The sequence below is a fragment of the Mesoplodon densirostris genome, chromosome 17 (genome assembly GCF_025265405.1).
Source record: "Mesoplodon densirostris isolate mMesDen1 chromosome 17, mMesDen1 primary haplotype, whole genome shotgun sequence".
NCBI classification, from domain to species: domain Eukaryota; kingdom Metazoa; phylum Chordata; class Mammalia; order Artiodactyla; family Ziphiidae; genus Mesoplodon; species Mesoplodon densirostris.
Window position 1 is genome coordinate 68,339,928 of NC_082677.1, and position 27,716 is coordinate 68,367,643.

Sequence of the window (27,716 nt, forward strand, 5' to 3'; positions counted from 1 at the left end):
TTCTGCAATTTTGCACCTGCTATTTCTTTTATATGGAATGCATTTTCCCACTTTCCTAATAAAATTTGATTCATTATTTTTAGACGTATCTTCTCGACCTGGCTCCAACCCGAGCTAGGCACGTCTTCCCCCAGGCTCCCTGGGTCTTCGACCCTAGTGCTCAGGGCTTTGCACTATAACTCCTTAATTCTGTGTATCTCTCCCCTACTAAGCTGACAATTTTTAATTAAGGGCAGGACTCTCTGTGGCCCCATGCCTCACTGGATGTTTATACACAAGAGACAAGGATAACACAATGGTGACGAGATGAAGAACAAAAAAAGGCAGCATCAAGGGTGTCCCACGAACAGGCTAAAGTGACCGATTTGTGGTATTTCTCATCACTTGGTTACCCTTTCCTTAGGCTCTTTACAATGTGGAATCAGCCATATGAACCAGCACAAATGACTCTTCCAATTTCAGATGAATTATATTTCTAAGATGAAGGGAAATGACATGCCATATCAGATTTTCTATCAGAAACAAAACCATAAAAAACCATTTTGTTCCTGATGAAGTCTATGCTTCCAACTTTATAAGATAAAAAAAAATCGTAACTGACTATAAATTCTATACAACATATCTATGGTATAAAGCTTCACAAACATATGAATCTTTGAACAGGGCAACAGAGCAGCCAATTTATGTCTATATATAGTGTTATTAGAATTTACCATAGAAAATTCTTAGCCTGTTTAAAAAAACCCTCTGTTTTGAAATAATTTTAAATGTACATAATAGTTGCAAAGATAGTACAGAGAGTTCCTGTACACCCTTGACCCAGCTTTTTCATATGTTAGTATCTTACATAACCATAGGACATTGATCAAAACCAAAAAATTAACCTTGGTCAAATGCTTTGAACCAAAATGCAGAACTGCTTTGGAATTCCCTGGATTTTGCAGGAATGTCTTTTTTTCTGTTTCAGAATCCCATCCAGGATTCCACATTCTATTTCACTGTCACGTCTTGACACCCTTGTGTGTGTGTGTGTGTGTGTGTGTGTGTGTGTGTGTGTTTTAAGCTCTTCCTTACTTTCTATCTCCACAAAATATTATACTTAAGTCTCATCTTGTGTTTTCCCTGCCTCAACTCTAGAATCAGCCACTTCTCCAAAGAATGTTGATTTGTTTTATTGGAGAATGGTTTTTAGAAACGAAAATTTTAGGACTGGGCTTTCTTGATGTTACTGGCATGTCACTGCTTCTAGGCTCACCCAGAGGAAAGACCTAGAAAATATATGTATGTATATGAGCCCTTGTATACACACATATCTATATTTAGTATCTACTTACTATGTTTGTATCTTATGTAACCATAGAGCTGTATATATGTATCCACCCTTGTATCCATGTATCTATCTACATATCTATGTCTATATATCTACTGATGTATCTATGTATCTATATATCTATTTATGCATCTATGTATCTATCTATCTTACAATAACTGAGTTCATACTGATACTCTTATTCCAATTGCCAGAGGGTTCATTCTGGCATCTTCTCTTTGCTTATCTGTAACTTCTTTCTCTGACTGTGTGAAATCTGGCTCTCACTATCTCCATAAATTTCTTTATTTGTTCCACCTTAGTTTACAGATAACTAGTGTCAGTGATGGTATTTACTATAAAATAAATCCCACACTTTAAATCGGAGGTTTGGAAGACACATATTTTGTACTGGAGTCTCCACACTGGGGTCTTGAACTCCCACCCATGCTCTGTCCTCTTAAGTAATTCCTTCTCAGGCAACCATCATGCATTTTCCAAGTATCATTCCTGAGTATGCCTGTGGTAGATTGTACAGTTGTTCAATTTTGCATACTTTGAGGGCAAAGGGCTTATTAGATGCACTATGAAAATTCACATTAACATATTTTATGCAAAACAACATGGAAAGAGGGATAACATCAAATAAAATAACGTACGCATACATTTCTCATTTCTTAGTAATAATCTAAGTCATTCTTTTAATATCAGAGTAAAAAATATTCCATCGTCATGTGGCTGTGAGTGAGGATGCCAGCCATGCCCCGTCTCCCACGGTGACCCTTACTGAGCAAGGACAGCGGGTAGAATGTAAGGAAAGGCCGACAAGGAAACCATCAACCTTCAGTTATGAATAAAGAAAAAGACTGGTTGCCCTTCTTAATAAGTTCCATAGCTTTCTGGCCACCTTTGGTTATAAAAACATCAGTCCAGGGCAATCCGGTCTCATATGTGATTCAAGCCTTGCTCCCCTGCCCCACCCCAGCCCCACAAGTATGACTTCCTTTCTAGAACTGGGAAGGGGACCTGGTCTTTTCACATCTCCTTCTTTGGGGTCTAGCTCCTCCAGAGCAGAGGCCAGCGTGGAGAGTTGGGAGAAGAAAGGACTGTCTTAGGAAACCAGCCACATTTCAGGGGAGCCCACTTTGTGGTTTGGTCAGGATGTACCCTGTTCAAAGCTGATGGCTTTCTGTATGGCTGACCAGCATTGAGAGGCAGAGATACAAAATTCCAGCCTAAAAGGAATGATGTTGACTAGCTGGACCAATCAGATTCTTCTCCCATTGGGAGGTTGAACTTGAGACAGAAAAAGTGTTGATTATTTGTAACAGAACAAACATTTACACGGGACAAAAACAAAGATGGATTATTTGTGTTTCCCTAAGGCAAAGCACCAGCATCATTCAGCACCAGCATCATTATTTTTCCTTAAGGCTGCGGGATCTCTTTTCCTTCCACCCTATACAATCTCATCCAGATTTACAACTTCCACTAGTACAGAGAGCGTCACTAGGACTGAAGAATCAAAGAGGGCAGACATTTCTGTCTGTTTTTTTTTGCTGACTTACCCCTTAGGCCTAGAACAGTGCCTGGCACATGGCAGGCACCGGATAAACAACTGAGAATGATATGGAACGTCCATATTTGTATCTCTAGCCAGCCAGCCCTTGCTCGTAGACTCTAGACCCACACATGCAACCAAGTATTAGGTGTCTCTGCTGAGTCTCAAACCCATCACAAACTCAACACATCCAAGACTGAGTGATGATCTTTTCCCACAAATAAAGTTCTGTGCTAATGTTTCTCAGTTCTGTGAATGGTATCATCATCCATCCAAGGAGATGAACCTGAAACCAGGACTCATCCTTGAGACTCTCATTTATGTCCTTAAATCTAAACATTCACCCAGTCCCTGCTGATTTTGCTTCCCAAACAGCTCTCCCATTCACACTGCCTCCCATCGTAAAAGCCTTCAGTGGCTTCCTATGGTTCTGGGGGCAAAGGGAAAAGTTCTTTTCTTTTTGGCCATGCCACATGGCATCTTAGTTCCCTGACCAGGGATTGAACCCATGCCCTTGCATTGGAAGTGTAGAGTCTTAACCACTGGACCGCCAGGGAAGTCCCCAAGGGAAAAGTTTCTCAAGGTGCTGCATGGTCTATGCCCCACTTACTTTTCTATACTCACTTTACACCACTTCTTTCTGGGGTCATGCTGAACATGTTTCCTTCTCTCTGGAAGGCTCTCCCCTCCCTTTCCCTATCAACACCCCCCATGAAGTTCACGGCTGCCCCTCCTTCATAACTCAGTCCAAGTGTCTCTTTCTCCTTCGCCACTTCCCTGACCCCCATCTGGGTCAAGGTCTTCTATTAACTCCTCACTCAAATGCTGTTCTTTTCTGCAGAAAGTTCATCTCACGTTATAAATATTTATTCACTGCTCTGATTATTTGATTGATGTCCAACTCCTCCATTAGACCCTAAGCTCCATGAGAGCAGAAAATTTAACTGTTTATTCTCATCTCCTTAATGCCTGGCCCAGTGTTTTGCACACAGTAGGGACTCAAAGACTGAAGGAATTGAATGAACAAGCAGATAGCAGAAACGTTTTGGGTGGAATAGACAAGTACATGGGCTTCTCAGAACAAAGAACAGACGGACTGCGTGAAAGCTGAGTCCCAAGGGAATCAAGGCAATGACAACACCTCATGTTGCGTGTATGGGCACACAGAGGAGAAAATTCACTACCTCACTCCTGAAACATGTCTGAACGCAGCTACCAACGAGCCTGTTTGCAATTCAATGACTGCAAGACACTGCAGAAGACTGAAAACCAATTGTCACGTTTTTTTCTTAGAACCATAACCGTCTAGTTTCCCACTGCCTGTGAAAGGATCTGAGGAAATAAAGCGCTGTTGGTGTTTAAAATTTTTGTTTTCATGGTTAAAGAAAGCAAAGTGAGATAGTGTCTCCATGGCTGGGCAGGGGGCTGAGGACCGGGCATGCTGAAGAGTAACCCTCTTGCCTGGTTTGTACACGTTTTCCCTCCAAACCTCACTTAAAAAAAAAAAAATCGTAATAATGTCAAGAGCCATCTGATTTTGTAAGAATGCCTTTCTCATTAAAGATACTTCAGAATTTAAGAGAAAAAAAATTGAGAGGTTATCTTGTAGAATGCTGTGATAAACTGTAATAAAAGTAATTCTGAATTAGCACAGTTAACACAACCGACAACTCATCAATGTAAACTTGACCGGTCTTAGGCCCTTCACTTGATGTTTGTTCAATGTCAAGAGAGACTTGAGTCGCCTTAGTAACCATCCTGAGGGCCAGGTGATGAGGCAAAGAGCAAGGTTTCTGAAAACAACAGCCTCTAAAAGTGATCTGGTTTGGGTCAATCACACATAGAAGGAAATTTTGGAAGGGCTTAGAGAAATGCTTCTTCCAAGAAAGTCTCAAATTTATAAGATTGATTATTATGGGACTTGTTTGATTAAGGGCAAAAGGAAGTAAGTCCATCTGTTGAGAAAGCTGTTCTTGGTTGGTGAAAGCTGCCTGCCATCCTGAGAGCACCTACTATCTTTCAGCTCTGTTACTTCCTGGAGGCCCAAAGCGGTTCTTTGTTTTTGAGGCCAGGGGGTGTATTAGCTTCCAAGGGCTGCTGTAACATAGTACCCCAAACTGGTGGCTTGAAACAGCAGAAATTTACTATCTCAGTTTTGGAGGCTGAAAATTCCAAATCAAAGTGTCTATGGGCTTGGTTCCCTCTGGAGGTTCTGAGGGAGGGTCTGTTTCAAGACTTTCTCCTAGTTTCTGGTGACGGTCCACACCCCAGGTGTTCCTTAGCTTGTACATGCATCGCTCTAGTCTCTGTCTCTGTGTGTCTCTCTTCTCCTTTTTGTATAAGGACACCAGTCATATTGGATTAGGGACCACCCTAATGACCTCACTTTAACTTGATTTCAACTGCAAATACCCTATTTTTAAATAAGGTCACATTCACAGGTACTGGGAGTTAGGGCTTCAGTATCTCTTTTTGAGGGACACAATTCAACCCATAATAGGAAGACATCAATTCTAACAGGTACCTTGTCTGTTTTGTTTTGACTTCCTGGATCCCTGACTAGTACCTGTTTAACTCCAAAATTCCAGTTGGCTGCTCCCCATTTTTGCATTGACTTCTAGATTTCTAGGCTGCTGTCTTTTTTTTTTCTTTTTCTTTTTAAAATTGAGGTATAGGTGATTTATAATATTATGTAAGTTTCAGTATATAACACAGTGATTCACAAGTTTTAAAGGTTATACTCCATTTTTATAGGTATTATAAAATATTGGCCATATTCCCTGTGTTGTACAACGTATCCCTGTAGCTTATTTATTTTATGCATGGTAGTTTGTACCCCCATCTTATCTGTCCCTCCCCACTCTAGGCTGTTTTCTTATGCTGATAATTGATATCCTCAAATTCTTAGCTTCTGTTGTGACCTATTAGCTTGAACCCTGATCTGAATAGTTCTCAGTCTTAGCTACTTCATCTCTTTAAACAGATCTTATTGTTGTTTATGTCTTAATGTGGCATAAGAATTTATTTTTTAAAAGAAGCCTAACAGCTCTATCAGAAATAGCAGATCAAGTGCTATATAAGATGAGCTTTTGAGATTTCAGTTATGTTAAATTATGGGTAATAATATGTAAACTGACAACAAAAGAGTCATCTCTGACCAAAAGATTGAGAGAGTGGCTTCAAGCGGAGCTGGGTTACATCAAAGGCTTTGGGTAAAATGCTGAGTATTCCAACTCAGCCACTGATGATTTATAGCTTCTTTGGGGCATTGATCTTTGGCCCCTGGGCAGCTGAGTTTTTCCCGGAGCAGCAGAAATCCTAGTGTTGGATGCCTCCAGCTGCATGTGATTCCCAGCTGTTGTACAAATGTCAGTCTCTGTGCAAACCGCAATGGGAAAAAAAAAAGGTTGGGTAGCACTGTAGTAAATGATGTTACTACATAGCTACAAAGATTAAGAATCAGTCCGTAACCAGGTGGTCTGCCTGGAAACTTAGAGCATGAGAAGTCTGAGAGGAAAAGGTTAACAGCTCAGCTTTACTTTCTTAGCTGTCATCACTGCTCATCTGCTGCAATCCAGCTTCTGCACCACCAGAATCCCTGAGCCTGCTCTCACCACCTTACCAATATGGTGACCAATTTTTTATCAAAATAAAAAAAAAAACTGTGGTCAGAAACACATAACATCACATTTATCATCTTAGTCATTTTTTTTTTTTTTTTGCGGTATGCGGGTCTCTCACTGTTGTGGCCTCTCCCGTTGCGGAGCACAGGCTCCGGAGGCGCAGGCTCAGCGGCCATGGCTCACGGGCCCAGCCGCTCCGCGGCATGTGGGATCTTCCCGGACCGGGGCACGAACCCGTGTCCCCTGCATCGGCAGGCGGACTCTCAACCACTGCGCTGCCAGGGAAGCCCAGTTCATAAGCTATTTGAAGGCAGGAACAATGTCTTGCTCATGGTTATGTCTGGTGCCCCTAACACGACATCTGAAGTACAGCAGATGGGCATTCAGACCCCAGGATTACAAAAATGGGGAGATCTAGTAAAAGGAATACCTCAAGTGACATTAGCCTGATGCCATTACATATTTGAATCACACAACCCTCCTTCTCCACACCCCACACTGATTCCCAGTTCACTGAGCTATATTCTGATTACAATTTGACCTCCAGTCTACACATCCACAGGGAGAGAATCTGCTGATCCAAAAATGCAAGCATCTCAACCAACCCATTTTCCAGACACTCGCCTTAGAATGAATGAATGAACGGATTCTCTGAGCAGGTTGTGTGTCACCTGCATTGGGGTCAGAAAGCCCTTATGATCCCAACTTAAGCACTTTACAAATTATATGAAATTGGGCAAGAAATTTATCTCCCTGAATGTTAGTTTCTGTGCCTTTAACATTTAGAATTAAATTCAGTAACTGCATATGAAGTGCCTGGCACCGGGTAGTTTTCAATAGGGAATACTTATTATTGTCACAGTTGCATCCTTCTTTCATGTTACGTTCGTTTGAGTTCACTCCTGTGAGACGGAAAAAGTACTGAGAAGACTGAAGGCTCGACTCAGATCAGGAGATGGCAAACGGTGCTTAGCTGAGTGGCTACTCTGTCCCCTTGCTGTTGCCCTAAATCCAGAATGACTTCAATACAGGAGACAAGACAGAGATGAAAATGAAAGCCCCCAGGTACGGCTACAGAGAAACATTAACCTGGAGCTCATATATATATATTCTTTTGGAGCTCATCTTTTTAAAAGGACTAAGATTTTTGTTGTTTTGTTAAAATCATGATCAACAAGAGAGAGAAGTCTCTTTACATGTCCATCCCTCACTACGCACTGGACGTCATAAAAGACGAAACATTATCAAATTTGAATCAGACAAGACTCAAATGGGACTTAATACAGAGCTGGGGAAACAGTTTTAATTTCAGAGCTTTGAACTTAATCTACACAGACTATCTCTACTTCCCTTTTCAATGATTCTTTTCCCTGAGGCTTCTCTATGGGTCTTTCTTTTTCTCATAGCTTAATGAATCTTCTACTGCTTAAAAGAAAACCCTTTATATCTGTCTTGCACTGAATTTGCAAAAATCATTAAAGCTGTAAGAATTCTCTTGCTTTTCAAAGTTTGCAAAACTCCACCTACATTCTCCAGTGTCTTTGCTACATCACAGAGCATGAAGGTCATTGCCTCCTACTGCTGTTTAGAGGACAGCAGTAGGCCAAGGGGGTTTTTAGCCTTTATATGAACTGATCTGGCTTCTCAGCAGCCAAATTATACATTTACAGACAATTTCATTTCTAGTCAATTTTCTGATCTTATGTAAAAACCCATTATATATCTCTATTTCTATCTCTATCTATCTCCAGGTCCTGTATTGGGTTTTGGTGATGCTGAAAAGAGAATCACTGTCTCTATTTAATTAGATACGGGCTCACATAAATTATGGCAGCTAGGAAATGATTGCTACTGCTATATTGCTGCTAGGAAAGCAAGAGATGAATTTTATGTGAATGCGTAATTGGCATGTTTTTTCAGAGCATTATTTATTTTGGAGAGTGACAAAGGAAAAGCTACATTAGTGGCTATAAAGGCAAACATTGGTGATGGCATGGAGACAGGTGGCCTGGGAATGAGCATTTACATCAGAACCTACCCAAAGTCATCCCCAAGGAGCCCTTTAATTATTACCCTCTGAGTCCTCTCTTTAAAAAAGTTTCTGTCTATCAAAATACCTCTATTAAGCAATAAATAATTCAACGCTGTTTCTTTTTCCTTAAAGAAAAGCATATATGAAGAGCCTTCAGAGCATTAGCATTAGGGAAGCAGTGCTGCTGCCTAGAATTCACAAATTTCCAGCTAAAAGTATTAAAGTAGGCATTCTAGTCGGGCAAATGCACAATTCCCTTTAGGTTTCCTGAAGTGTTAAAGAAGGCTGCTGGTCCCATAGTTTCTCCTGAAGAGCCCCACGGGTTAGCATCCCTGGCTGGAAACCACTGTCTTAAAGGGCAAGGAGGCAACTTCAGAAAATAATGGGGAAACAATAAGTAGCATGTTTCTACTTAAGAAGGATACAGTTCCAGCACCATGGATCCTGCAGACTGCGCTTGCCTCAGGGAGCTTCTCCACAGAAGCTCTGGTGCATGGAGCAATCTGATGCAGCATCCGGTCACATTTCTCCCCCTTTATCACTGGCTTAGATGAATAATCTGTGCTCTTTCCTTTAATTTCATCTCTTGGATGTTTTCCTCGTTCACTTCTTCACTTCTTTCTCTTCTCCCATTCTAGTTTCTTCACTGTACCATTCAGCTTTCTACCATCGTCTCCTATCCCATCTCCCTCCAGGGACATAATCCTTCTCCCAAGCATGAGAACCGACTTTTCCTAATAGCCCCCATTCAGTGTTTCATATTTAACGTCTCCATTTTAGAGGTGGCTCACACTGGTTTCTATTACTTTTGAAAAATGTCTAGGCACCAACATGTATATTTTAACACAACTGTTTTTACCACAATCATAATAAAGTACATTAAGTCTCTAGAGACCTCTCTAAAATGTTCATATGCTGCAAGCGCCTTATGTCTGTGTCTAAGGAGGGTCATTGCTCCAGAAGGTCCCTGAGGGAACGGGTGCTTTGGCCAGTGTCTGCCATCAGGTGGAGTGAATGGTAAGCATCTCGGCTCTCAGCTTCTGCCAAAGTCCTAACTCCAGTGCCTCTAATTAGATCATCTGCCTTTTGGATAGTTTTAATGATTGGGTAGCTTAATTCACCTCCATTCCTCAAGAAACTGCCTGTCACATCAATGGTTATTTCATGAATATAATGACATCTCTGTCATCTAAGATATCATTATTTATCAACAAGTAACTAACAGTCTTATGAATGGGCCTCCACAGTGGCATGACTCCTGTTTGGCATTTATATGGCTTTAGTGTGACTCAATATAGTGTAGAGGCTGAGTCTGGGCTTTTGGTCCAAATTGCCTGGGTTCAAATCCTAACTCTGCCACTTATTAGCAGTGAGACCTTAGACAAGTTACTTCTCTGTGCCTTAGTTTCCTCACCTGTAAGATGAAGCTATTAATAATACTTGCATCACATGGTTGCTGGGAAATTTAAACAAATGAAAATACAAAGTACCTGGCACTGAGCCAGTGCTCACACAAACGTGACTGTAGCCATAAGAACCTACAGACTAGTTGATGGAAAGGGTCAAAGATTGAAAAAAAAAGTTTAAACTGAATAAAGACAGACTTTGGAATACAGAGTGCTTTCTGGAACTTGAAACATTAAGAAAATCAACTATTTTTTCACATTTTCCCCATCCTCTTTTCTGGGAATAATAAAAAGAGAGTAAAATCATTTAAATCCTGAAATAAATACCAGCTTTGTAAAGCAAGGACCAAGGTGGTTATACAGCAAGAGATATTTATTGGTTGTGTCTAATTATATAGTTGGTCAATTTCAATTCTGAACTCACTAATTACATATTTCTTCTACAACTAGAAACCATGGGAAGTATTTGCATCCATGGCATAAACAACTTCCCAACCCTCATTTGAAGAACCTAACACTGTTGCCACAAATTGAAAAGATCTGGAAGAAATCATGCCCACCATACCCAGATAACCATTTGCCTGTGTAGCCCCAGGACAGGGAAGAATTTAAACCCTTCCTTGATATGCTCACAGTGGGCATCTTTATATCAAATATGTTTTTTTTTCTTTATTGACTGCCCTTGGTTAAAAGCATAGGCTTTGGAAATAAACAAGAGTAAAAAAAGGAAATGCTTAAAGTGATTTTCAGATATATAAATAACAACAAAAATTTAAATAGGTTATGTCTTTGTTTTTTAAAAAGTAGACAACTCTATCCAACTTGGAAATTCTAAATGTGTAGGGCTTTCCTAAAATTCCAGATAGGATCTTCCCTGGGATGTTAATAATCCCAACTATTGCAGTGCTGGGGAGGGGGATCCAAGAATATTTATCCAGGCTCCCCCCTTTTATAAATTCTGCTTCTCAAAGGGTCTCTTCTCTTTGACAGAGTCAAATATTCAAGCCAAGTATCTTCCAAGGAACAAAAACTATGAGAATAGCTAATCACACCTGTAATCTTTCTGCCATCAATAACATAATCTTCACACATTTACATTTACATTTTTGGAATATGATTATCAATGCCATAACACCCAATCTATTTTCATATACAACTGGGCACACAGTTGATCAATTATTCTATCCCATTTCATATAACCACTTTGGGTACGCAGACTAAATTCTCTTTTAATGTCTAGTGGTCAGGCAAGTTTATGCTTAATATTTTTATGATGAGGATCAAGAGTATTACATATAATTATGCCAAATGGCAATCTGGCCCTGAGGCACTTCATTTCCAAACTACCTTCATTTAATGGCAGAAGGAGAATCTAAATTCAATTTACTATTCTATGTCCATCTTAATTTTACTCAAAGTAATGATATAAAAATATTCCTAGGATAATCATAGAGCAATAAAAATTTCCTTTGTTGATATTAGAGAAGGTTAAACTTAGAAGAAAATTATTTGCCAACTCAGATTGTCTTAATTGATTAAAATCTATCTTTTTTTACTTTGAACCTTGAACTGCTTTAATACTACCTGTAAGCACATGTTTTGCCCTTATTTTTTTTTAATGTCAATTTAAAGAATCCCCCATACATTACTTACTTGTTTAAGCTTCTTTAGATCTTCATCAAGTTCTAAGTTGTCCAAAATAACAGCGACAAACAAACTCAGGAGGATCTATAAAATGGTTAAATAGCAATGAAAAAACCCACACACCATAAGTATCAAAATATTATATATATAATATAGAATATCTACCTAAAATATATACTTATATAGAATGCATTAAACATGAGTTGTGAATCACTGCATAGGTATTTTAAGATACTTATAGCAAATACATTAAAGGAAATGCATCTGTTAACTGAAATAAACAATATAAAATATTAATTTGCTTTATAAAACTGATTTAAAATGAAAATTAAGAAAACTTAAAAAAAATAACTCAACAATCTTACTTCTAAGACTGTATTCAAAGAAAATAACCTGAAGTACTAATGAAAACCTTTATACACAAAAGTGCTTGAGAGGTTATTTGTAATAATGAAATACTGGAAATAACATCTAACCTTATGTAAATAGCTAATACAGTTATAAAGATCTTTATTGTAAAATTCATGCAGCCATTACAAATCCATTGTGGTAACTAGTCTCCAACATCATGAGGCACTGGTGTTCACAGTCTTGTGTGTCCCCTTACACATTGAATATGGCTGGTCTGTATAACCAATAGGTTATGGAAAGGATTGTGTGTGACTTATGAGGCTAGGTAGGAAAAGACATTGTGGCTTTCACCTCGCTCCCCCTTGGATCACGCACTCTGCTGGTAGCCAGGTGCTGTGTCCCTATGGAGAGGCCCATGTGGCAATGAGCTGAGGCCTCCTGCCACAGCCATGTGACTGACCCATCTCAGAAGTGGATCTTTCAGCCCTAGTAAAGCCTTCAGGTGACTGAAGCCCCAGCTAACATCTTGACTGCAAACTCATGGGACACTCTGAACTACAGAAACACCCAGCTAAGCCCGTCTCAGATTCCCGAGCTGCAGAATCCACGTGAGATAATAGATGTGTATTGTTGTAAGCTCTTAAGTTGTTCATAATTTGTTCTATAGCAATAGATAACTAATACACTCATGAATTTTAACAGTAGAAAAAATGCTTACAATATTAAATGAGAGTATATATGGTAGAAGTGCAAGTAGGTACAAAAAGAAATAACAGGGAAAATGCTAGGAGGAGGTACTTTAGAAATGTTAGCGGTGCCCGCCTTTGTGAAAAAAATGGACTCCCCCTCCTTTTTTTTTTTTGTATTTCACTATATTTTCCCAAATTAAAAAAAAAGGCATATGCTTCATTTGGAATGGGTAAATACAGTAAAAGAAAGAAAACAACAAAAAAGTAGAATTTAAAAAATATTTTAATTTCTAGTCCCTTTTCAACTTTGAATTCTCTAAAGTACCACATTCATTTGATAATCTTTTTCATTCTTGATTTATATTCTTCCTTTTAATTTCCCTCTTAGCAGATCATTCCCATGTGTTACTATTAGACTGTTAAGCACAAAGGTAAGAAAATCGAGGCAATTTAGTCATGACTCTTAAGCACCAGAGAGATCATTATACAGAAGTTAATGGCTAGCTTTTTTCCAAGTTTAATGAGCGTATAACAAGGGGAAAAAAAGCCTCAACTACTATGAAGTTTTGACAATGTTTGGCTCGGGACCATTGCTAACACTCTTCCTGTGAATAGCCACAGCCTTTGGGATCCTACCAGAACTTAAAGAGGATACAGAATGGTCTAGAACAGAGATTTTTTTTCTTTTGTTTAATTTTTTTTAAAATTGAAGCATAGTTGATTTACAATGTTGTGTTAATTTCTGCTGTACAGCAAAGTAATACACATATATATATATACTTTTTCATTATGGTTTATTACAGGATATTGAATATAGTTCCCTGTGATACAGGAACAACAGTAGGACCTTGTTGTTTATCAATTCTGTGTATAATAGGCTGCATCTGCTGACCCCAAACTCCCCATCCATCCCTCCCCCACACCCCCTCCCTCTTGGCAACCACACGTCTGTTCTCTATTAGACCACAGATTTTTTACTGATGTCACCACGTCCACCACACTGTGCACATCTGGGCACAGATATATTCAGGCTTACTCTAAACCAGACATTATTCTATACAGGACATTTCATAGTTCAGTCCAAGTCTAGCCCTTGTCCTGTGACCTTGAGGTTGACCTTGACGTTATCATCAAAAGTACTCTCAGGGTAGGAGTCTCCCTTCTCCTGCTTCCTCTCCAGACTCAGAGTGGCCACCTGAAGGGCTCCGCTGTGCATCTGAGCTGTCTCACACCACTTCTGTCTCTCCTGGGCACTGGAAGCAACCCTGGCTCTGTGTCCTAACCTAACAGCCTTTCCTATTTCCACAGGGAAAGGGCCAACACAAATCTAAAAAGAAAAAAATAATTTCCCTGATTAAAAAAGGGAAAGCCACAGTTCCCCTCCCTTTGCTTAGCGCATTTCCTTTGGAAAACTTGTGCTTATAAATTCTGTGCCTTTGAGATGTATACAGATCTTTCTAAAAGCTAAATAAGTCTCATCATTTTACAACCCAGGAAGAGCACCCTGTCTCCCCTTCTCCATGGGAAGTTGGGGATATAACTTAGCCAACCCATGTTGCAAAACTACCTATTTATCATGGAGATATGAAAAGTTTTATTTTCCTTCGGGTAAAGGCAATTAGCTATCACAGAGGGCCGCCCCAGTTACCAGGTGAATTTAGGGGGAACTGTATTTAACAAATGATGCCGTCAAGGTTTCTTGCCTGAGGACTACTTGTTTTCATCCTGAGAGAATGGATGTGATATGGGGATGTGTATCAAAGGGTGACATGGCTTTCTGTCTTTGCGGTCACTTTGGTGGATTGCCCGTGATGCCCATCACAGTCTGGTTCAGTGCTATTCAATAATAAAACTGTTTTCTTTCTTGTCTACCTTGGTGGAGGTTTTCTGGATTGTCAGGAGATTTTATTTTTAATTATTTTCCCAACACCAGACAGATGGCAGGCTACTTAACCACAGCAAGGTGATGCTATTCGATTAAATTGGACTCTGTCACTGTGTCAGACACTGCCTGGTCAGGAACATAAATGCAATACCGTGCTCACTGCTACGAAGCTCACAATTGAATTAAGCAGACGTGGGGTGGCAGCCTGGTGGAAAAGAGCAATGTGGCTGGAGACCTTGGCCGGCAAATAGGCTCTGACAGTCACGAGCTACGTGGCAACCACTAGCCCACCGTGAGTTTCAGTGCTCTCATTTGTAAAATATAATGGCTAGAATAATAATAGCTTGACAAATTGCAGCTACAGTATTTTTCCATTTAATACTCCCGCAAGAACCCTGGTGTGTGGTATAGTCTCTATGAAAATACACAGACGTAAACTTAGATATGCGATGCTAAAACAGTTTGCTTCAAATTTTTACATATCAGTTGAATTTAGTCCATACGCCCTCCATTTGTGTTGATGGCTGAAAACTGAATCTTGCTACATGAATCCGATTTTGTCCTTTAAAACTTAGTTACATTTGAATAAATGCTCCTTTTCTTTGTAGGTCTGGTTTAAAGTCAAAGATGTGACTGTCATTGGCCTCTGGTCCACTGTGGCCATGTGACTGGTCCTCTGTCCCCCATCCGGGGCAGTGATGGTGCTTATTTGGGGGACGCTGGGCTTTCTCTCTGCTGAATTGATCACCACCTCAGTTCCTGCAGCTCCTGCTAAGATCTCTGGTTCTCGGTGACACCCCTTGTTTTAGTTTCCTGGGGCTGCTGCAACAAATTGCACTAGCTGTGTGACTTAAAACAACAGAAAGGGTTTAAGATCATGAGGGTCTGATCCTGAGTCCAGCCAGGTGCTACCAGGATAGCAAGATACCAAGGAGCAGGAGGATTTTGGCAGGAAGGGAGCTGTGAGAAAGTCTTTCCAGGTGGCATGAGGGAAGACAGGGCCTTGGGAGTATGGGGCTAACCAGGGACCTGGTGAGCAGGTGAGTAGGGCCAGAGCATGGGTGCCTGGAAGGAGGCTGGGGGAGACTGACAGGTAGGCCTGGGGGCTGGCAGTTTGCCCAAATGCCACCAAGGGAGGTCGGGAGGTGTGAGAGGGAGGTTGTAATAATCACAGAGTGATGGCATTCTTTTCTTCTCTGTTAAAATTTTCCTTTCAGATGTTCTGGTTTTTTATGCAGGTAATGCAGTTAGTTTAAGCTCGCTCATTGAAATAGTAACGGGATACTGTTAAGTGCAGTTTGACAAAAGTTATTAAATATGTAATGTTTTGTTACCTTAATTTAAAAAACAGTACATTTTATACCTCCTTTTTGGAGGAAAGAGGGAAAAGCTACCCTCAGGGCAGAAGGACAGAGACATAGATGGGGGATTCTAGCTGCACATTCTTTTTCATGGAGATAAGAGTTTGATTTTCATGGTAGAGAGAAGGCAAGCCTCAAAAAGGAAACACTTTGGCTTTGCTGAAGGGGCTTTGCAGGTAGAAAGCCCCTTGTTAACAGTGTCAAGACAAGCTCTTGGGGTGGGTTTTGGTAACAAATTTAAGCACAATATATGAGAAAGTTTAAAGTCTGCTTTAAACTTCATTAAACCTAGGTTCATTCACTATCTGAATGTTCAGCCTTTCCAGCTTAGTTAACATGAAGACGTGATGGCAAAAACAGAAACCGTATTTAAAAATGTGTGTGGAGTTCGAGTTTCCTTGAAACTCTGTGTGGACACAGACGTTTATGGATCCTTGTCACCGTGTTCCTGACGAGTAGGGCCCTGTGCTAAGGTGAGGACTTGGCACTTGGGGTCTGGCTTTGATGTCTCTCTGGAGTGGAAACAGAAGATGCCAGAGAGGCTAGGTCTGCAGCTGATTGCCAGGAGGTGAGAATTACTTGGTAGTTTTTTTCTCAGACTCTAATAAGGTGGCAATAACCACCGTGATAAAGAAACAGAAGTGAAGGGAGGGTGGCAGCTTGGTTTCCATCATATTTAATTTACATTGTCAGTGAGACATTATTTTCCTACAAACCGAGTGCTGTGCGGACTTGGACTTGAGCTTGCAGGCTGACTTGGGTGTCAGCCATTTCTCCCCCCATCCCCCAAATTAATGGGAGTGGGGAACAGATCCTAATTCTGAAAGCAAGAACTATTCCTCAATCTTCTCAGTGTTGCTTTTTGTTGTTGCTGTTGTTTGTTCTGTTTTTATAGAAAGCTGAGGTAATGCTTGTTAACCTGAACCCGTTATGTTGACGTCTGAGTCTTATTTTCAGCCAATGTCTGCCTACTACCAGTACCATCCGTACTGTGCCAAAAGGCTTTTCATAGCCATTAAATGAGGTTCACAGTTTTATATTAAATGCTACTGATATAACAAAAGAATTTTTACAGGGATTTGTCACCTTGAATCACAAGAGCTTCATCATTTGCATGAAACCCTTTTACCTTTACGCTTTGCTGGTTCTAAATTACACAGTCAACCTGTTGTGTGCATTGTTTATCTTTCATAATTTATATAATATTTAAATTTATAATGGGGCATGGAATTCTAAATCACTATTTTTTCTTAAAGATGTAATTTCAGGGGAAAAATGGCTAATGATATATCCTTTCATTTCCTCTTGAGCTTTGTTAAATAAAGCACACATATACTCTCAACACAGCGGTATTTAGTATGTGCAATGCTTTCAAACAAGAAATTCATATTTATATTTTCATGCACTGGCTACTCGCCACTTTTAGCAGATCTATAACACTGCATTATATTAATATGCAACACGTGTATTTGCTCTATCATGCAATATACAATGGATGTAATACATCCACTTCCTTATTTTGTGATCAATATTGATACATTATGAATCACCGATTTCAATGAAAAAGTCAAGAATAGCTATTAAAATAGTCCAGGTATCTAATTCTTTATTTTTCTCAGATTACACACCCATTCTCAAGATATTTTTGGCATTGGCAATGCATTTGGTGTGGGACATCAGATCTCTGCAAGCCTGGCAAGTCTCCTTCCTAGAATTTTTATGAATGGGGTAGCTACTGCTTGGTGGGGTGCTGACCTTCCAGCTTAGTGGGTTTCAAACCCAATGTCTCCAGGTTCAATATGGCTCCCGCCGCACGTGGCAGGAGGCGTTCAGCCATTGTGATTCCTCACGACCTCTTCTCCTCTAACTCCTCCTCTCACTCCTGAAAAAGCCAGATTCACCTGAGCTAACGTATTTGCTATGTTTAAGTTTGATACCTCTAACCACAGATAATTAACTTGGTTTTCTTCCATTGAACCATAATGCATTTCAATGAAATTCAATAAATGACTGAAGCAGTGTGTTCCCCAGCATCATTATTTCCTCCAATTTTGTTGTGACACAACCCCTCTGTGCAACACACAAGGGTTTTCTCATTCTCTCTACTGAAGGGAGAGGCTAGGTTAGCATGATTCAGGCTGCTGAAAGTTATGGTGTATTTTCTCAAGAGGGTGGCTTTACTGTCTTAGAATGGGTCTTCTTGATTGAGAATTTCTATCTCTGTAGCTTCCAATCCTGTTCTGCATTCTCTCTAACTCTGCATATAGTCCTGCACCCACCCCATCCATCTTTCCTTTTTCATTTCCATTTCTTTTCTAAAGTTTCCTCTTATTATTTTCTTTTCCTTTTTATATAGCTTAAAGATAGTCCTTTAACTGAAATGTCACCTTTAATCTTAGTTCTTTCTCTACTGTGAACTTTATTAATAATTTCTATTTTTAACATTATTTTCAAGGATATAGTAGAAGCACAGCAGGAATCTGGTCAACACCTCATCATCTTGTGGTTTTCTTTTCCTTTTTACCATTTATAATCACACTCTCCTAAGCTGTCTTGCAGGCGGTAGTTGGAAACAATTTCATTTTTCATATAGGTCAACAAAAAGTCAAGTGTAATCAGAGCAATGTAAAATGGGAAATGCTCACCACAGAGGCACTTTTAAATGAATTCTATAAAATCAAGTTATTTAATTTACACTCTGGAATGCCCATTTTTGTCACCAAAATACGACTATTTTCTGAAAGCTGCTTCTACAGAAGCAAAATCAAGAGATTGCTGTGTTAATGTAAGCACTTCAAAGGTAACAAAAAGACTATACACAATGAGTGCTTAATTACATTTTCTCTCTTTCAGTATTCCCATCACAGGGCTTTCCTTTGAAACAATAATAAAGGGGAAAACACTGAAAAAATAAAAGAGTCTTTCAACTGCTTGTCTTTATCGTTCTTATCCCCAAATCATTGGCAAAAGTGGGGGAAAAGATGGATTTCATAAGCATTTGGCAAAACTGCAATCGGTCAGGACAGAAATACAGAATATATACCTGGCGAATGAGAGAGACATTTTAAAGGAACAGTAGATAATGGTTATAAATATGCATTTGCTATACACTTAAGCCTGATTTTCATTGTGGGCTGACAAATTGGTGGCCCCAGGGGGCGATGGAATGGCCTGCTGTTTCTTATTCCAGAACAAACTGCAGCCGAACATTTTTTGTTTTTTTCTGCTTGGCACATGCCTGTTTGTCCCTGAGAAGACTCAATCAGGAGCTCCCCAGGTTGTGTGGCACCACCGGCCAGCGTGGATAAAAATCAAATCAGAGCTTGTATATTTATGTGGACCTTTAAAAATTTTTTCCAATTTGGGTTAAAATCCTTTGTAGTATTTTACAAGAAAATAAAAAACTCATACATTTAACAAAAATGCTCCTTTTAAGCTAAATCCAAGCCTAAAGACAGACTTATGGAATAGAGATTTTAACTTCTAAATGTTCAGTTTTGAAGGTTATGCGATGCATATGTAGCACAGGCTTATCACCTTCACACACATTTGTATGTTGGTCCACAAATCATCTCCAGCTGTTTTACTGCCAATATTTTAAGAATTCCAGATCGGGTTGACCTGGAATGATTGGGCAGCAAATGCTTATCATGTGCATCGATCACACAGCAAGCAACAGCTGCCCTCCTGCCTCTTATCACTTGTACCATTAGGTCTTGAATCACAGCTTTTTTTATTTTTTATTTTTTTGTGGTATGCGGGCCTCTCACTGTTGTAGCCTCTCCCGTTGCGGAGCACAGGCTCTGGACGCGCAGGCTCAGTGGCCATGGCTCACGGGCCCAGCCGCTCCACGGCATGTGAGACCCTCCCGGACCAGGGCACAAACCCGTGTCCCCTGCATCGGCAGGCGGACTCCCAACCACTGCGCCACCAGGGAAGCCCGAATCACAGCTTTTATCTGTGTGTTTGTGTTTACTAGTCCAACTTCTGTACTGGTTTAGGTCAGAGAGGACAGAGATCAAGCCCTTTCCCACTATGGCCAGGATGTAGGTTAGTACTTACACATAGGTTAGTACTTACACATAGGTTAGTACTTATGCAGAGTAGTTGAGATTCAGTAAAACTGTGCTGAATCGAATTAGGCTAACTTGATAGAGCTCATGATAGTGACTGACAGTCTGAGGACATACAGGATAATAAAGCAATTGTCGATAATGTTTAAGCAAAATCTCCAGTGACCTGGGGAAGTGACTTCAGTCCCTAGACTTTTTGGGTAGTACGGAAGTAACACTTTCAGTTTTGAAAATTTAGTTATAGTGTTTTCTTTCACTGAATTAATTACTTCTCATTTAAAAAAATTATTTATAAATTAGAAAATCTAAATTGACCTCTTTGCTTTGTAGATGAAACCAACTACACATCTCAAAGTTTTAAAAATGTCACATAAATCTGGATGAGAAAAATTGATTTGTTTTGTTTAAATAATGCATTTCATCCAACTTATACTAGATATAAACAGTAAGTTGAGATGGGTTAAAGATCTAAAGATGAAAGGCAAAAATTTAAAATAATTATAAGAAGATAGGGGAGAATATTTTTATTACTTCAGGGTGGGAAAGAATTTCTTAAACATGAGTCCAAATTAAATGTTGACCGTAAGTGAAAAACTGATAGTTTTGACCACATCAAAATATAATGTCAAAAGCCATCACAGACAAATTGGAGTAACAAAATATTACCTGAGAGAGGATATTTGCGACATATATAGTAGTTAATGGATAATATCCAGAATCTGTGTAGCACTCCAACAACGAATTTAAGAAAGACAAACTAGCTTTTAGGAAAAGAGAGAAAGCACACGATTGGGTGAGTCACAAAGAAGACAGCCAATAAACATACTAAGAGGTTCTCCCTTATTAATAACCATGGAAACCCCCAAAACGCAAGTTAAGGCAAAGAGATATCACCATTCAACTCACAAGACTGTCAAAATCTTAAAAGTCTAACAATATCCAGTATACATGAGAATGTAAGAACACAGGAATTCTCAACCACTGCATGTGGGACTGTAAATTAGTGCAGTTTGCCTGTAGAACGGGGGTCTGCAAATTAAAGTTCCAGATAGCAAATACGTTAGGCTTTGAGGGCCAAGAGGCAACACTGAGGATATTGCGTATGGACCTACACAACCATTTAAAATGCACAAACTGGGCTTCCCTGGTGGCGCAGCGGTTAAGAGTCTGCCTGCCAATGCAGGGGACACGGGTTTGAGCCCTGGTCTGGGAAGATCCCACATGCCGCGGAGCAACTAAGCCCATGTGCCACAACTACTGAGCCTGCGCTCCAGAACCTCCGAACCACCACTGCTGAGCCCATGTGCCACAACTACTGAGCCTGCGCTCTGCAGTTCCTGAAGCCCCTGTGCCTAGAGCCCGTGCTCTGCAACAAGAGAAGCCACTGCAATGAAGACCCAACACAGCCAAAAATAAATAAAAATAAATTTAAAAAAATAAAATGCACAAACCATTCTTAGCTCACAAGCTGTAGAAATAAAGCCTGTGGACCAGGTTTGGTGTGTGGGTTTGCAGACCTGTGCAATGGAGCCATTTGGGCAGCATCCAGGATCCTGGATTCTATTGATACTTTCTGGCATATACCCTAAAGAAACTCTCACACAACTGGACACAAAGTACGAACGTATTAGTTGCAACAGTATAAGAGCAAAACATTGGAAAACAACCTAAATATCTACCAGGAAGGGAATTGAGAAGCAAATATGGCATATTCAGTCAACGGACTACTATATCACTCTCTATATTAATGACTGAATTAGCTTTATGTGTATTAAGATGAAAAGATTTCAAAAACAATACTTGGTTAAAAACTCAACTGAGAATATATGTAGAGTTTGATCCTATTTATTCTGAAAATTGCTACTCCTAATGATTTGTAAGGAGGGAAACACATGATGAAAGGTAAGCTGGCCTCAGCATGGAGTAGGGTCATAACAGCAGGAGAAGTGTGCACACCAGGCATCTCCCATCTCCCCCAGGATGCCCATCAGTGCACTGGAGCAGCACTCTCAAACTGAAAAATAATATTGATCTTAAAAACTAAGGGTATAAAATGTCTGTAGGTGATAACCTTAAATTAAAAACATTCTATATTTTTAATGGATACATATATGTGTGGGAAACTACTGTAATCCATTGATTTTAAGGTGCACATTTATCTTCACATTTTAACAATATGAAATTGGGACGCACCTTACAATCTATGTGTATAGTTTAACTGCTGTTTTTTTTTGTTAATGTTACACAAAATATGAGTCTTTTCAGAGTTGACAGTATGTTAAATTTAGTAAAATATGATTTAAAAACTGGAAGACAGATTCGTATCCAATTCATCATAGTCACTGTCTGGGAGAAGGGGCGTGGGGAAAGATGAAAAGAGAGACGGACTTGGGCATAAGTGATACTTTAAACTGATCAATAATACTTTACTTCTATAAATTAAAAACATTGGAAATAACAATAACATTTTAGCATTTATTAATATATAGCTTGAAATGCTCATATTGTCTTATTTAAACTTGAAGGAACTCAGTGTTGGTGAGAGTTACGATCATCCTCTTACACCATGGCTAAAACATCCTCAAAAATACAAGTTCACCTCACATGTACATGGCAACCTTGGAAAGTAGGTGTGTTGGGCCTTATTATTCTCACTTTCAGATATAACACAACACAGAGATCAGAGAAGTGGTCTGATTCTCCCAAAGTCACATCTAGGGACCAGCAGAGAGAGATCCTGAATCCAGGTTTTTGGACCTCAAGTCTGTAGTCTTGTACTCCACCATATTTACCAGACTGCCCTCATTGACATGTAGACTTTTCAATTCTCAACTGCTTTACAGATTTGAAAAAATTATGATCAGAAGAACAAACGATTTCAATTGTCAGTTTTAGAACTACTTTTTGAAAATCACAATGAAAAAATTACTGTACAATGAGAGTTTTGGGCAGACACTTAAATCAGTAGAATGAAGGTGTGTAATTAGATATGGGTTTTCAAGCTGTGCTCTGTAAATTCCTGAAGGCTCAAGTGAATCTCAGCAGTCCTTGCAAGTGCTTCAGTGTTCCAAAATCAATGCCATGTTTTTGGCCTAATAAGGAAAATTCAGAATGCCCAAGAAATCTATTACCAGATTTAATATTTTATTTCATTATATTAGTGATCCCTGTAGAAATCCACTTGAAAAAAAATTACTTTGCTAAATCATTTACTAGGCTAGATCATTTTTCTTCCTGCTTACATATTGTGTTAGTCTCTGACTTAAGAATCAAACCTTTCAGTGTGAAAAATCTGCAGTGGGGAGCGCAGAAGATTATATTGTTTTAAAAGAACAACAATTAGACAGACTATTCCCATACGTAGATGATTTCAACCATCTATCCTGCATTTAACCCATGATCAATAGTCTCCAAGGTATTCCATAATCTTAAACACATAGTAGGTGCTTAATAAACATTAGTTGAATTCATGAATAAATGAATGAATAAGTGAATGACACAGATTAGACGTCCTGTCAGGGAGGATGCAAAGACCTTAGGGCCAAGTGCCTGCCAACACCAGTGCAGCCAGATTCATCTTTAGAAGCCAGACCTCCATTCCCACTGCTCAGTGTTCTTTCCTTTTGTGAATATTTTTAAAGTCACCCCATGTAAAAAATGCCAAAACTATTTCTACGTGATTCCACTATTTGAGCCCAGGACCTTCCGCCACATAACAATGTATCCTCATTGACCTTTTGATGGACGTGTTATCATTTTGAAGGTCTCTGCCTATAGCAAATGTGACCTCTAGTTTAACGCATGTAGTTTCTCCAGCACTTATTTGATTCATAGACATTTAGATTTGGAAGGGACCTTAGAGGTTGTATGTAATTTGCTTTATCTTAGTGACTTGGGCAGAGGTTTGATTTGCTGCAGACATTTTCAGTGACAATGACAAGCTTCAGAATCTAGGGAAGCAGCAATAAATAGTTGCAAGACCCCGGGCTTTGAGACCAGGCAGACTTGGGAATGATCTGGCTCTAACATTTACACTCTTTGTGACACTGGGCAAATTAACTCCTCAGTTTCATCATCTGTAATGTGGGAATGTGACCTAACTTTGTTGTTCCAGATATTAGGAATAAAATTATAAAGAATTTTGCCACCCAATAAAGAGTAGCAGTTTTTATTTCCTGTGTTCCTGATGAAGGGTAACATTCTGGGTCCTTACCTTGGAACTCTTAGCATAATATTAGAGATTAAATTTGGTTCTTAAATATGTACAAATTTATTATATGGAGATGTACATTTGGCATTAGAAAGACCTAAGAATTACATCCCTTAGTATGTCATCGGACATATTTCATAACTTTTTCCTTTCTTTTTAATAGAAATACATCGAAGAGAAAAGTCTGTGTGACAGAGGAAAATTTTTCCTGGATTTTGGTATTCAGTTTTTATCACGCTTTTTACAATATTTTCAGCCATGTGTTTTATTTTTCCCCATGTGTTTCTTTTAGTCATACAAAGTGTAGTAACACTGAGCTAGTTTCTAACTGACTGCACCCTGATGTCTCCAGCTTCTGTTTTCAGTTTCATTATAGCTGTGAGGAGGATGCAGTGAAACTGAAGAGAGTGTCTCTGTATGATAAAAAAATAATAATAATGTAGTTCTGGTTTGATCCTTAGATCGCTGAGGGTTTGAATGCCTAGAGATGGATAAGTCAGTACATGGATGTGGGATGTCCATTTTGTTTTATCTTGTTTTCCCTCATGTAAACCACTTGACCTTGATGGAGACAACTCCTTACTTAGATCTGAAATCTAGTTCCTCAAGTAGTTCTTTGACTCATATACATATAGAATGGAAGGGACCTCATCCAACGGGACTACTCTACCTTGGTTCTCTGGTTCTGATTCTGAAATTGACAATAGGCCAAAAATCTGTTGATGTTCATCCCGTTATGAATTGTAAGACATAATTGAAAAGAAATGCTAAACTCACCAGAGTGGCGAAGAGGTGATACAGAATGAAATAGATGGCGACCACTGGTGCCCACATGTGTCCCACAGCATTTAGCGTTTGGTCCATGACGTCAACCCATCCTTCCTGGGTAAGGATCTGGAACATGGACATAAATGCCTACAGAGGAAAAGAATGGAAGTATTAAACACTAGCCTTGGGCTTACATGCAACTTAGAATTAGTATATGGTGTTGAGGACTTTGATTTCAATGTTATTGATTCAGCAGGGAAAGAACAGCCTTCATTCGACAGACAGGAAAGGGCTAAGAACAAAGATTCTAAAAGCCTGATATCTAGCTATTCAATGTGGAAAACTAAAATAATTACTCTGAATTAAAATTAGCTTTGTTGGTGGTAAATACTGCTGATCAAATCAGAACAAAATTCAGGAACGTTTGTTTATTGCCTTTCTTGTTTTTCCCTTTTAGCAAGCTAACTAACATTTCCAACGGATTACTGTATTTTTTTTTTTTTTTTGCTGTTAAGCACAACTTATTTTTATAGTGAATTACAGTTGATTGTGTAAAGGCAAATGAGAATAATAACATTAATTTTACTTTTATAGTATCCATCTATCAAATTATTTCAGTTATATTAAAAACATGACTCTTTAAAAAAGAAATTTTTCTAAATGATATGGCCATGCTAAGCAACTTAATAAAGATGGTCACATTTTTCATGATTTAAAAAAAAATTTTCAAGACAGAGTCAAGACCATGGAAGAAACCTCAAGATCAAAAATAAAATAAAATAAATAAAATAATTAAAACTAGAGCATTCCAACAAAAGCCAGCCTAGCTAAAAGACTCATTCTCTCTCTGCAAAGATCTTTGGTTAGTTTCATTCCTACATGTTTTTCTCATTAAATATATATATCCATCATTGACTCATTTATCTTGTATACACTAGTGGTCAATAAATGTTTCTTAATGAGAACCTATGATGACGCTGGGGAAAGTTGACAATTGGAATCTAGTGACTCTAAAAAAATCTTTACAGACTTTAGTATAATGGAAGACATAAATTGAATTCTCACATATTGGGATTCCAGGAAATAAAGTCCAGGATAATACAAAGATGGACTGAGCCCAAGATAAAAGCTCTGTTACACTGATAGTATCTTAGAGGCAAAATGGATCCTAAAGATAACCTAACCTGACTCATTCTTTTTGAAGATAAGATTGTCAAAGTCTTTTTTTTTAAATTTTATTGAAGTATGGTTGATTTACAATGTTGTGTTTAATTTCTGCTGCACGTGAATATAGTTCCCTGTGCTATACAGTAGGACCTTGTTGTTTCTCCATTCTATATATAATAGTTTACATCTGCTAATCCTGAACTCCCAATCCATCCCTCTCTTACCCCTCTCCCTCTTGGCAACCACAAGTTTGTTCTCTATATTTGTGAGTCTGTTTTTGTTTCACAGACATGTTCATTTGTGTTGTATTTTAATTAATTAATTAATTAATTATTCTTTAATTGGCGTATAATTGCTTTACAATGTTGTGTTAGTTTCTGCCGCACAGCAAAGTGAATCAGCCATACGCGTACACACATTCCCTCCCTCTTGGACCTCCCTCCCCTCCGCCACCGTCCCACCCACTAGGCCATCACAGACCACCAGGCTGAGCTCCCTGCACTATACAGCAGGTTACCACTAGCTATCTATTTTACACATGGTAGTGTATTTTTGTCAAACCTAATCTCCCAGTTCATCCTACCCTCCCCTTCCCCCACTGCGTCCACACATCTGTTCTCTATGTCTGCCTTAGATTCCACATATAAATGATATTATATGGTTTGTCTTTCACTTATTTACTTTGCTTAGTATGATAATCTCTAGGTCCATCCATGTTGCTGCAAATGCAAAGCCTTCATTTTTAACTTTCTCACCTAGATCTTTTATTCCCTCTAATATAGTGTCAGAGGGTGATCCCAGAATCTCACGCCCATTATCAGAGTCCTGTTTCAATTTGTCAGCTAGATTTTCTTCTCTATGTTTTGCTGTCTCAGTATGAGGAGAGGGGTTTGCAGGGAGAGAAGTATTAGCTGAGGCCATGGGCAGCGATGCTTGTAATATCAGACTTCAGATATTTCCCACTGTGGGTAGATTCTGGAAATCTTTATTGCTGCCAGCCCATCACTCACCAGGTGTTCACTTCCTCTAATTCACCGGCTTCCTTCCAGCATCACTAGCACTCCGGTGACTCCAGGTGAGGGCAAAGACAGGTTGATTCTGTTGGTCTTGGTCCTCTGGGTACCAGGAGAGGACAGCTGGGTCTCTCCCATCACTCTCTCCTTGGGGCTCCTGTTCCCTCCTGGTTTCTGTTTTCTTCTTTTCTCTTCATCCTTTCACTATGCTGAATTTTTGTTTATTATGGGAGATCCCTAGTTTTCAGAAATTATGATCATTTTGCTTTCACTCTCAAGCCTTCTTCCCAGCTGGGAAAATAAAAATGGTGCAACCTACAAGTTTATGTTGCCTCTGGTAAAATGGGGTGCATCAATCACATCTACACCTGTGGGAGATTCTTGATGCCTTTTCCAGGGCTCTGAACATCCCCACGGCCTGAGGCTCTCAAATTGAGGGAGATGAGAACATATTTTATGATTTGCTTTTCCAATGTAATTTCTTCTCAACTTCTGGAAAACAGGCTTCAGGTATGAGCCTAGAGTGTGCATCCTCTCTGATTCTCTCTCTCTCTCTTCCTCCCTCCATCTTTCCTACTAGCTGCTATTCAAAGATAATGGTATGAAATTGTGGCCTTTTCTTTG

General features: G+C 39.3%; 1 protein-coding gene across 2 annotated transcripts in view; it reads right to left on the reverse strand.

Annotated features, from left to right (window-relative positions):
• The window catches only part of NALCN (sodium leak channel, non-selective), a 263,906-nt gene that overhangs the window by 95,797 nt on the left and 140,393 nt on the right, over positions 1 to 27,716 (reverse strand). For both annotated transcript variants that reach the window (XM_060079639.1, XM_060079640.1), the window contains 2 exons: positions 24,922 to 25,059; positions 11,585 to 11,659 (listed from right to left, as the gene is read on the reverse strand). In XM_060079639.1, the coding sequence (XP_059935622.1) occupies positions 11,585 to 11,659; positions 24,922 to 25,059 (213 nt within the window). The remainder of the gene's footprint in view (positions 1 to 11,584; positions 11,660 to 24,921; positions 25,060 to 27,716) is intronic.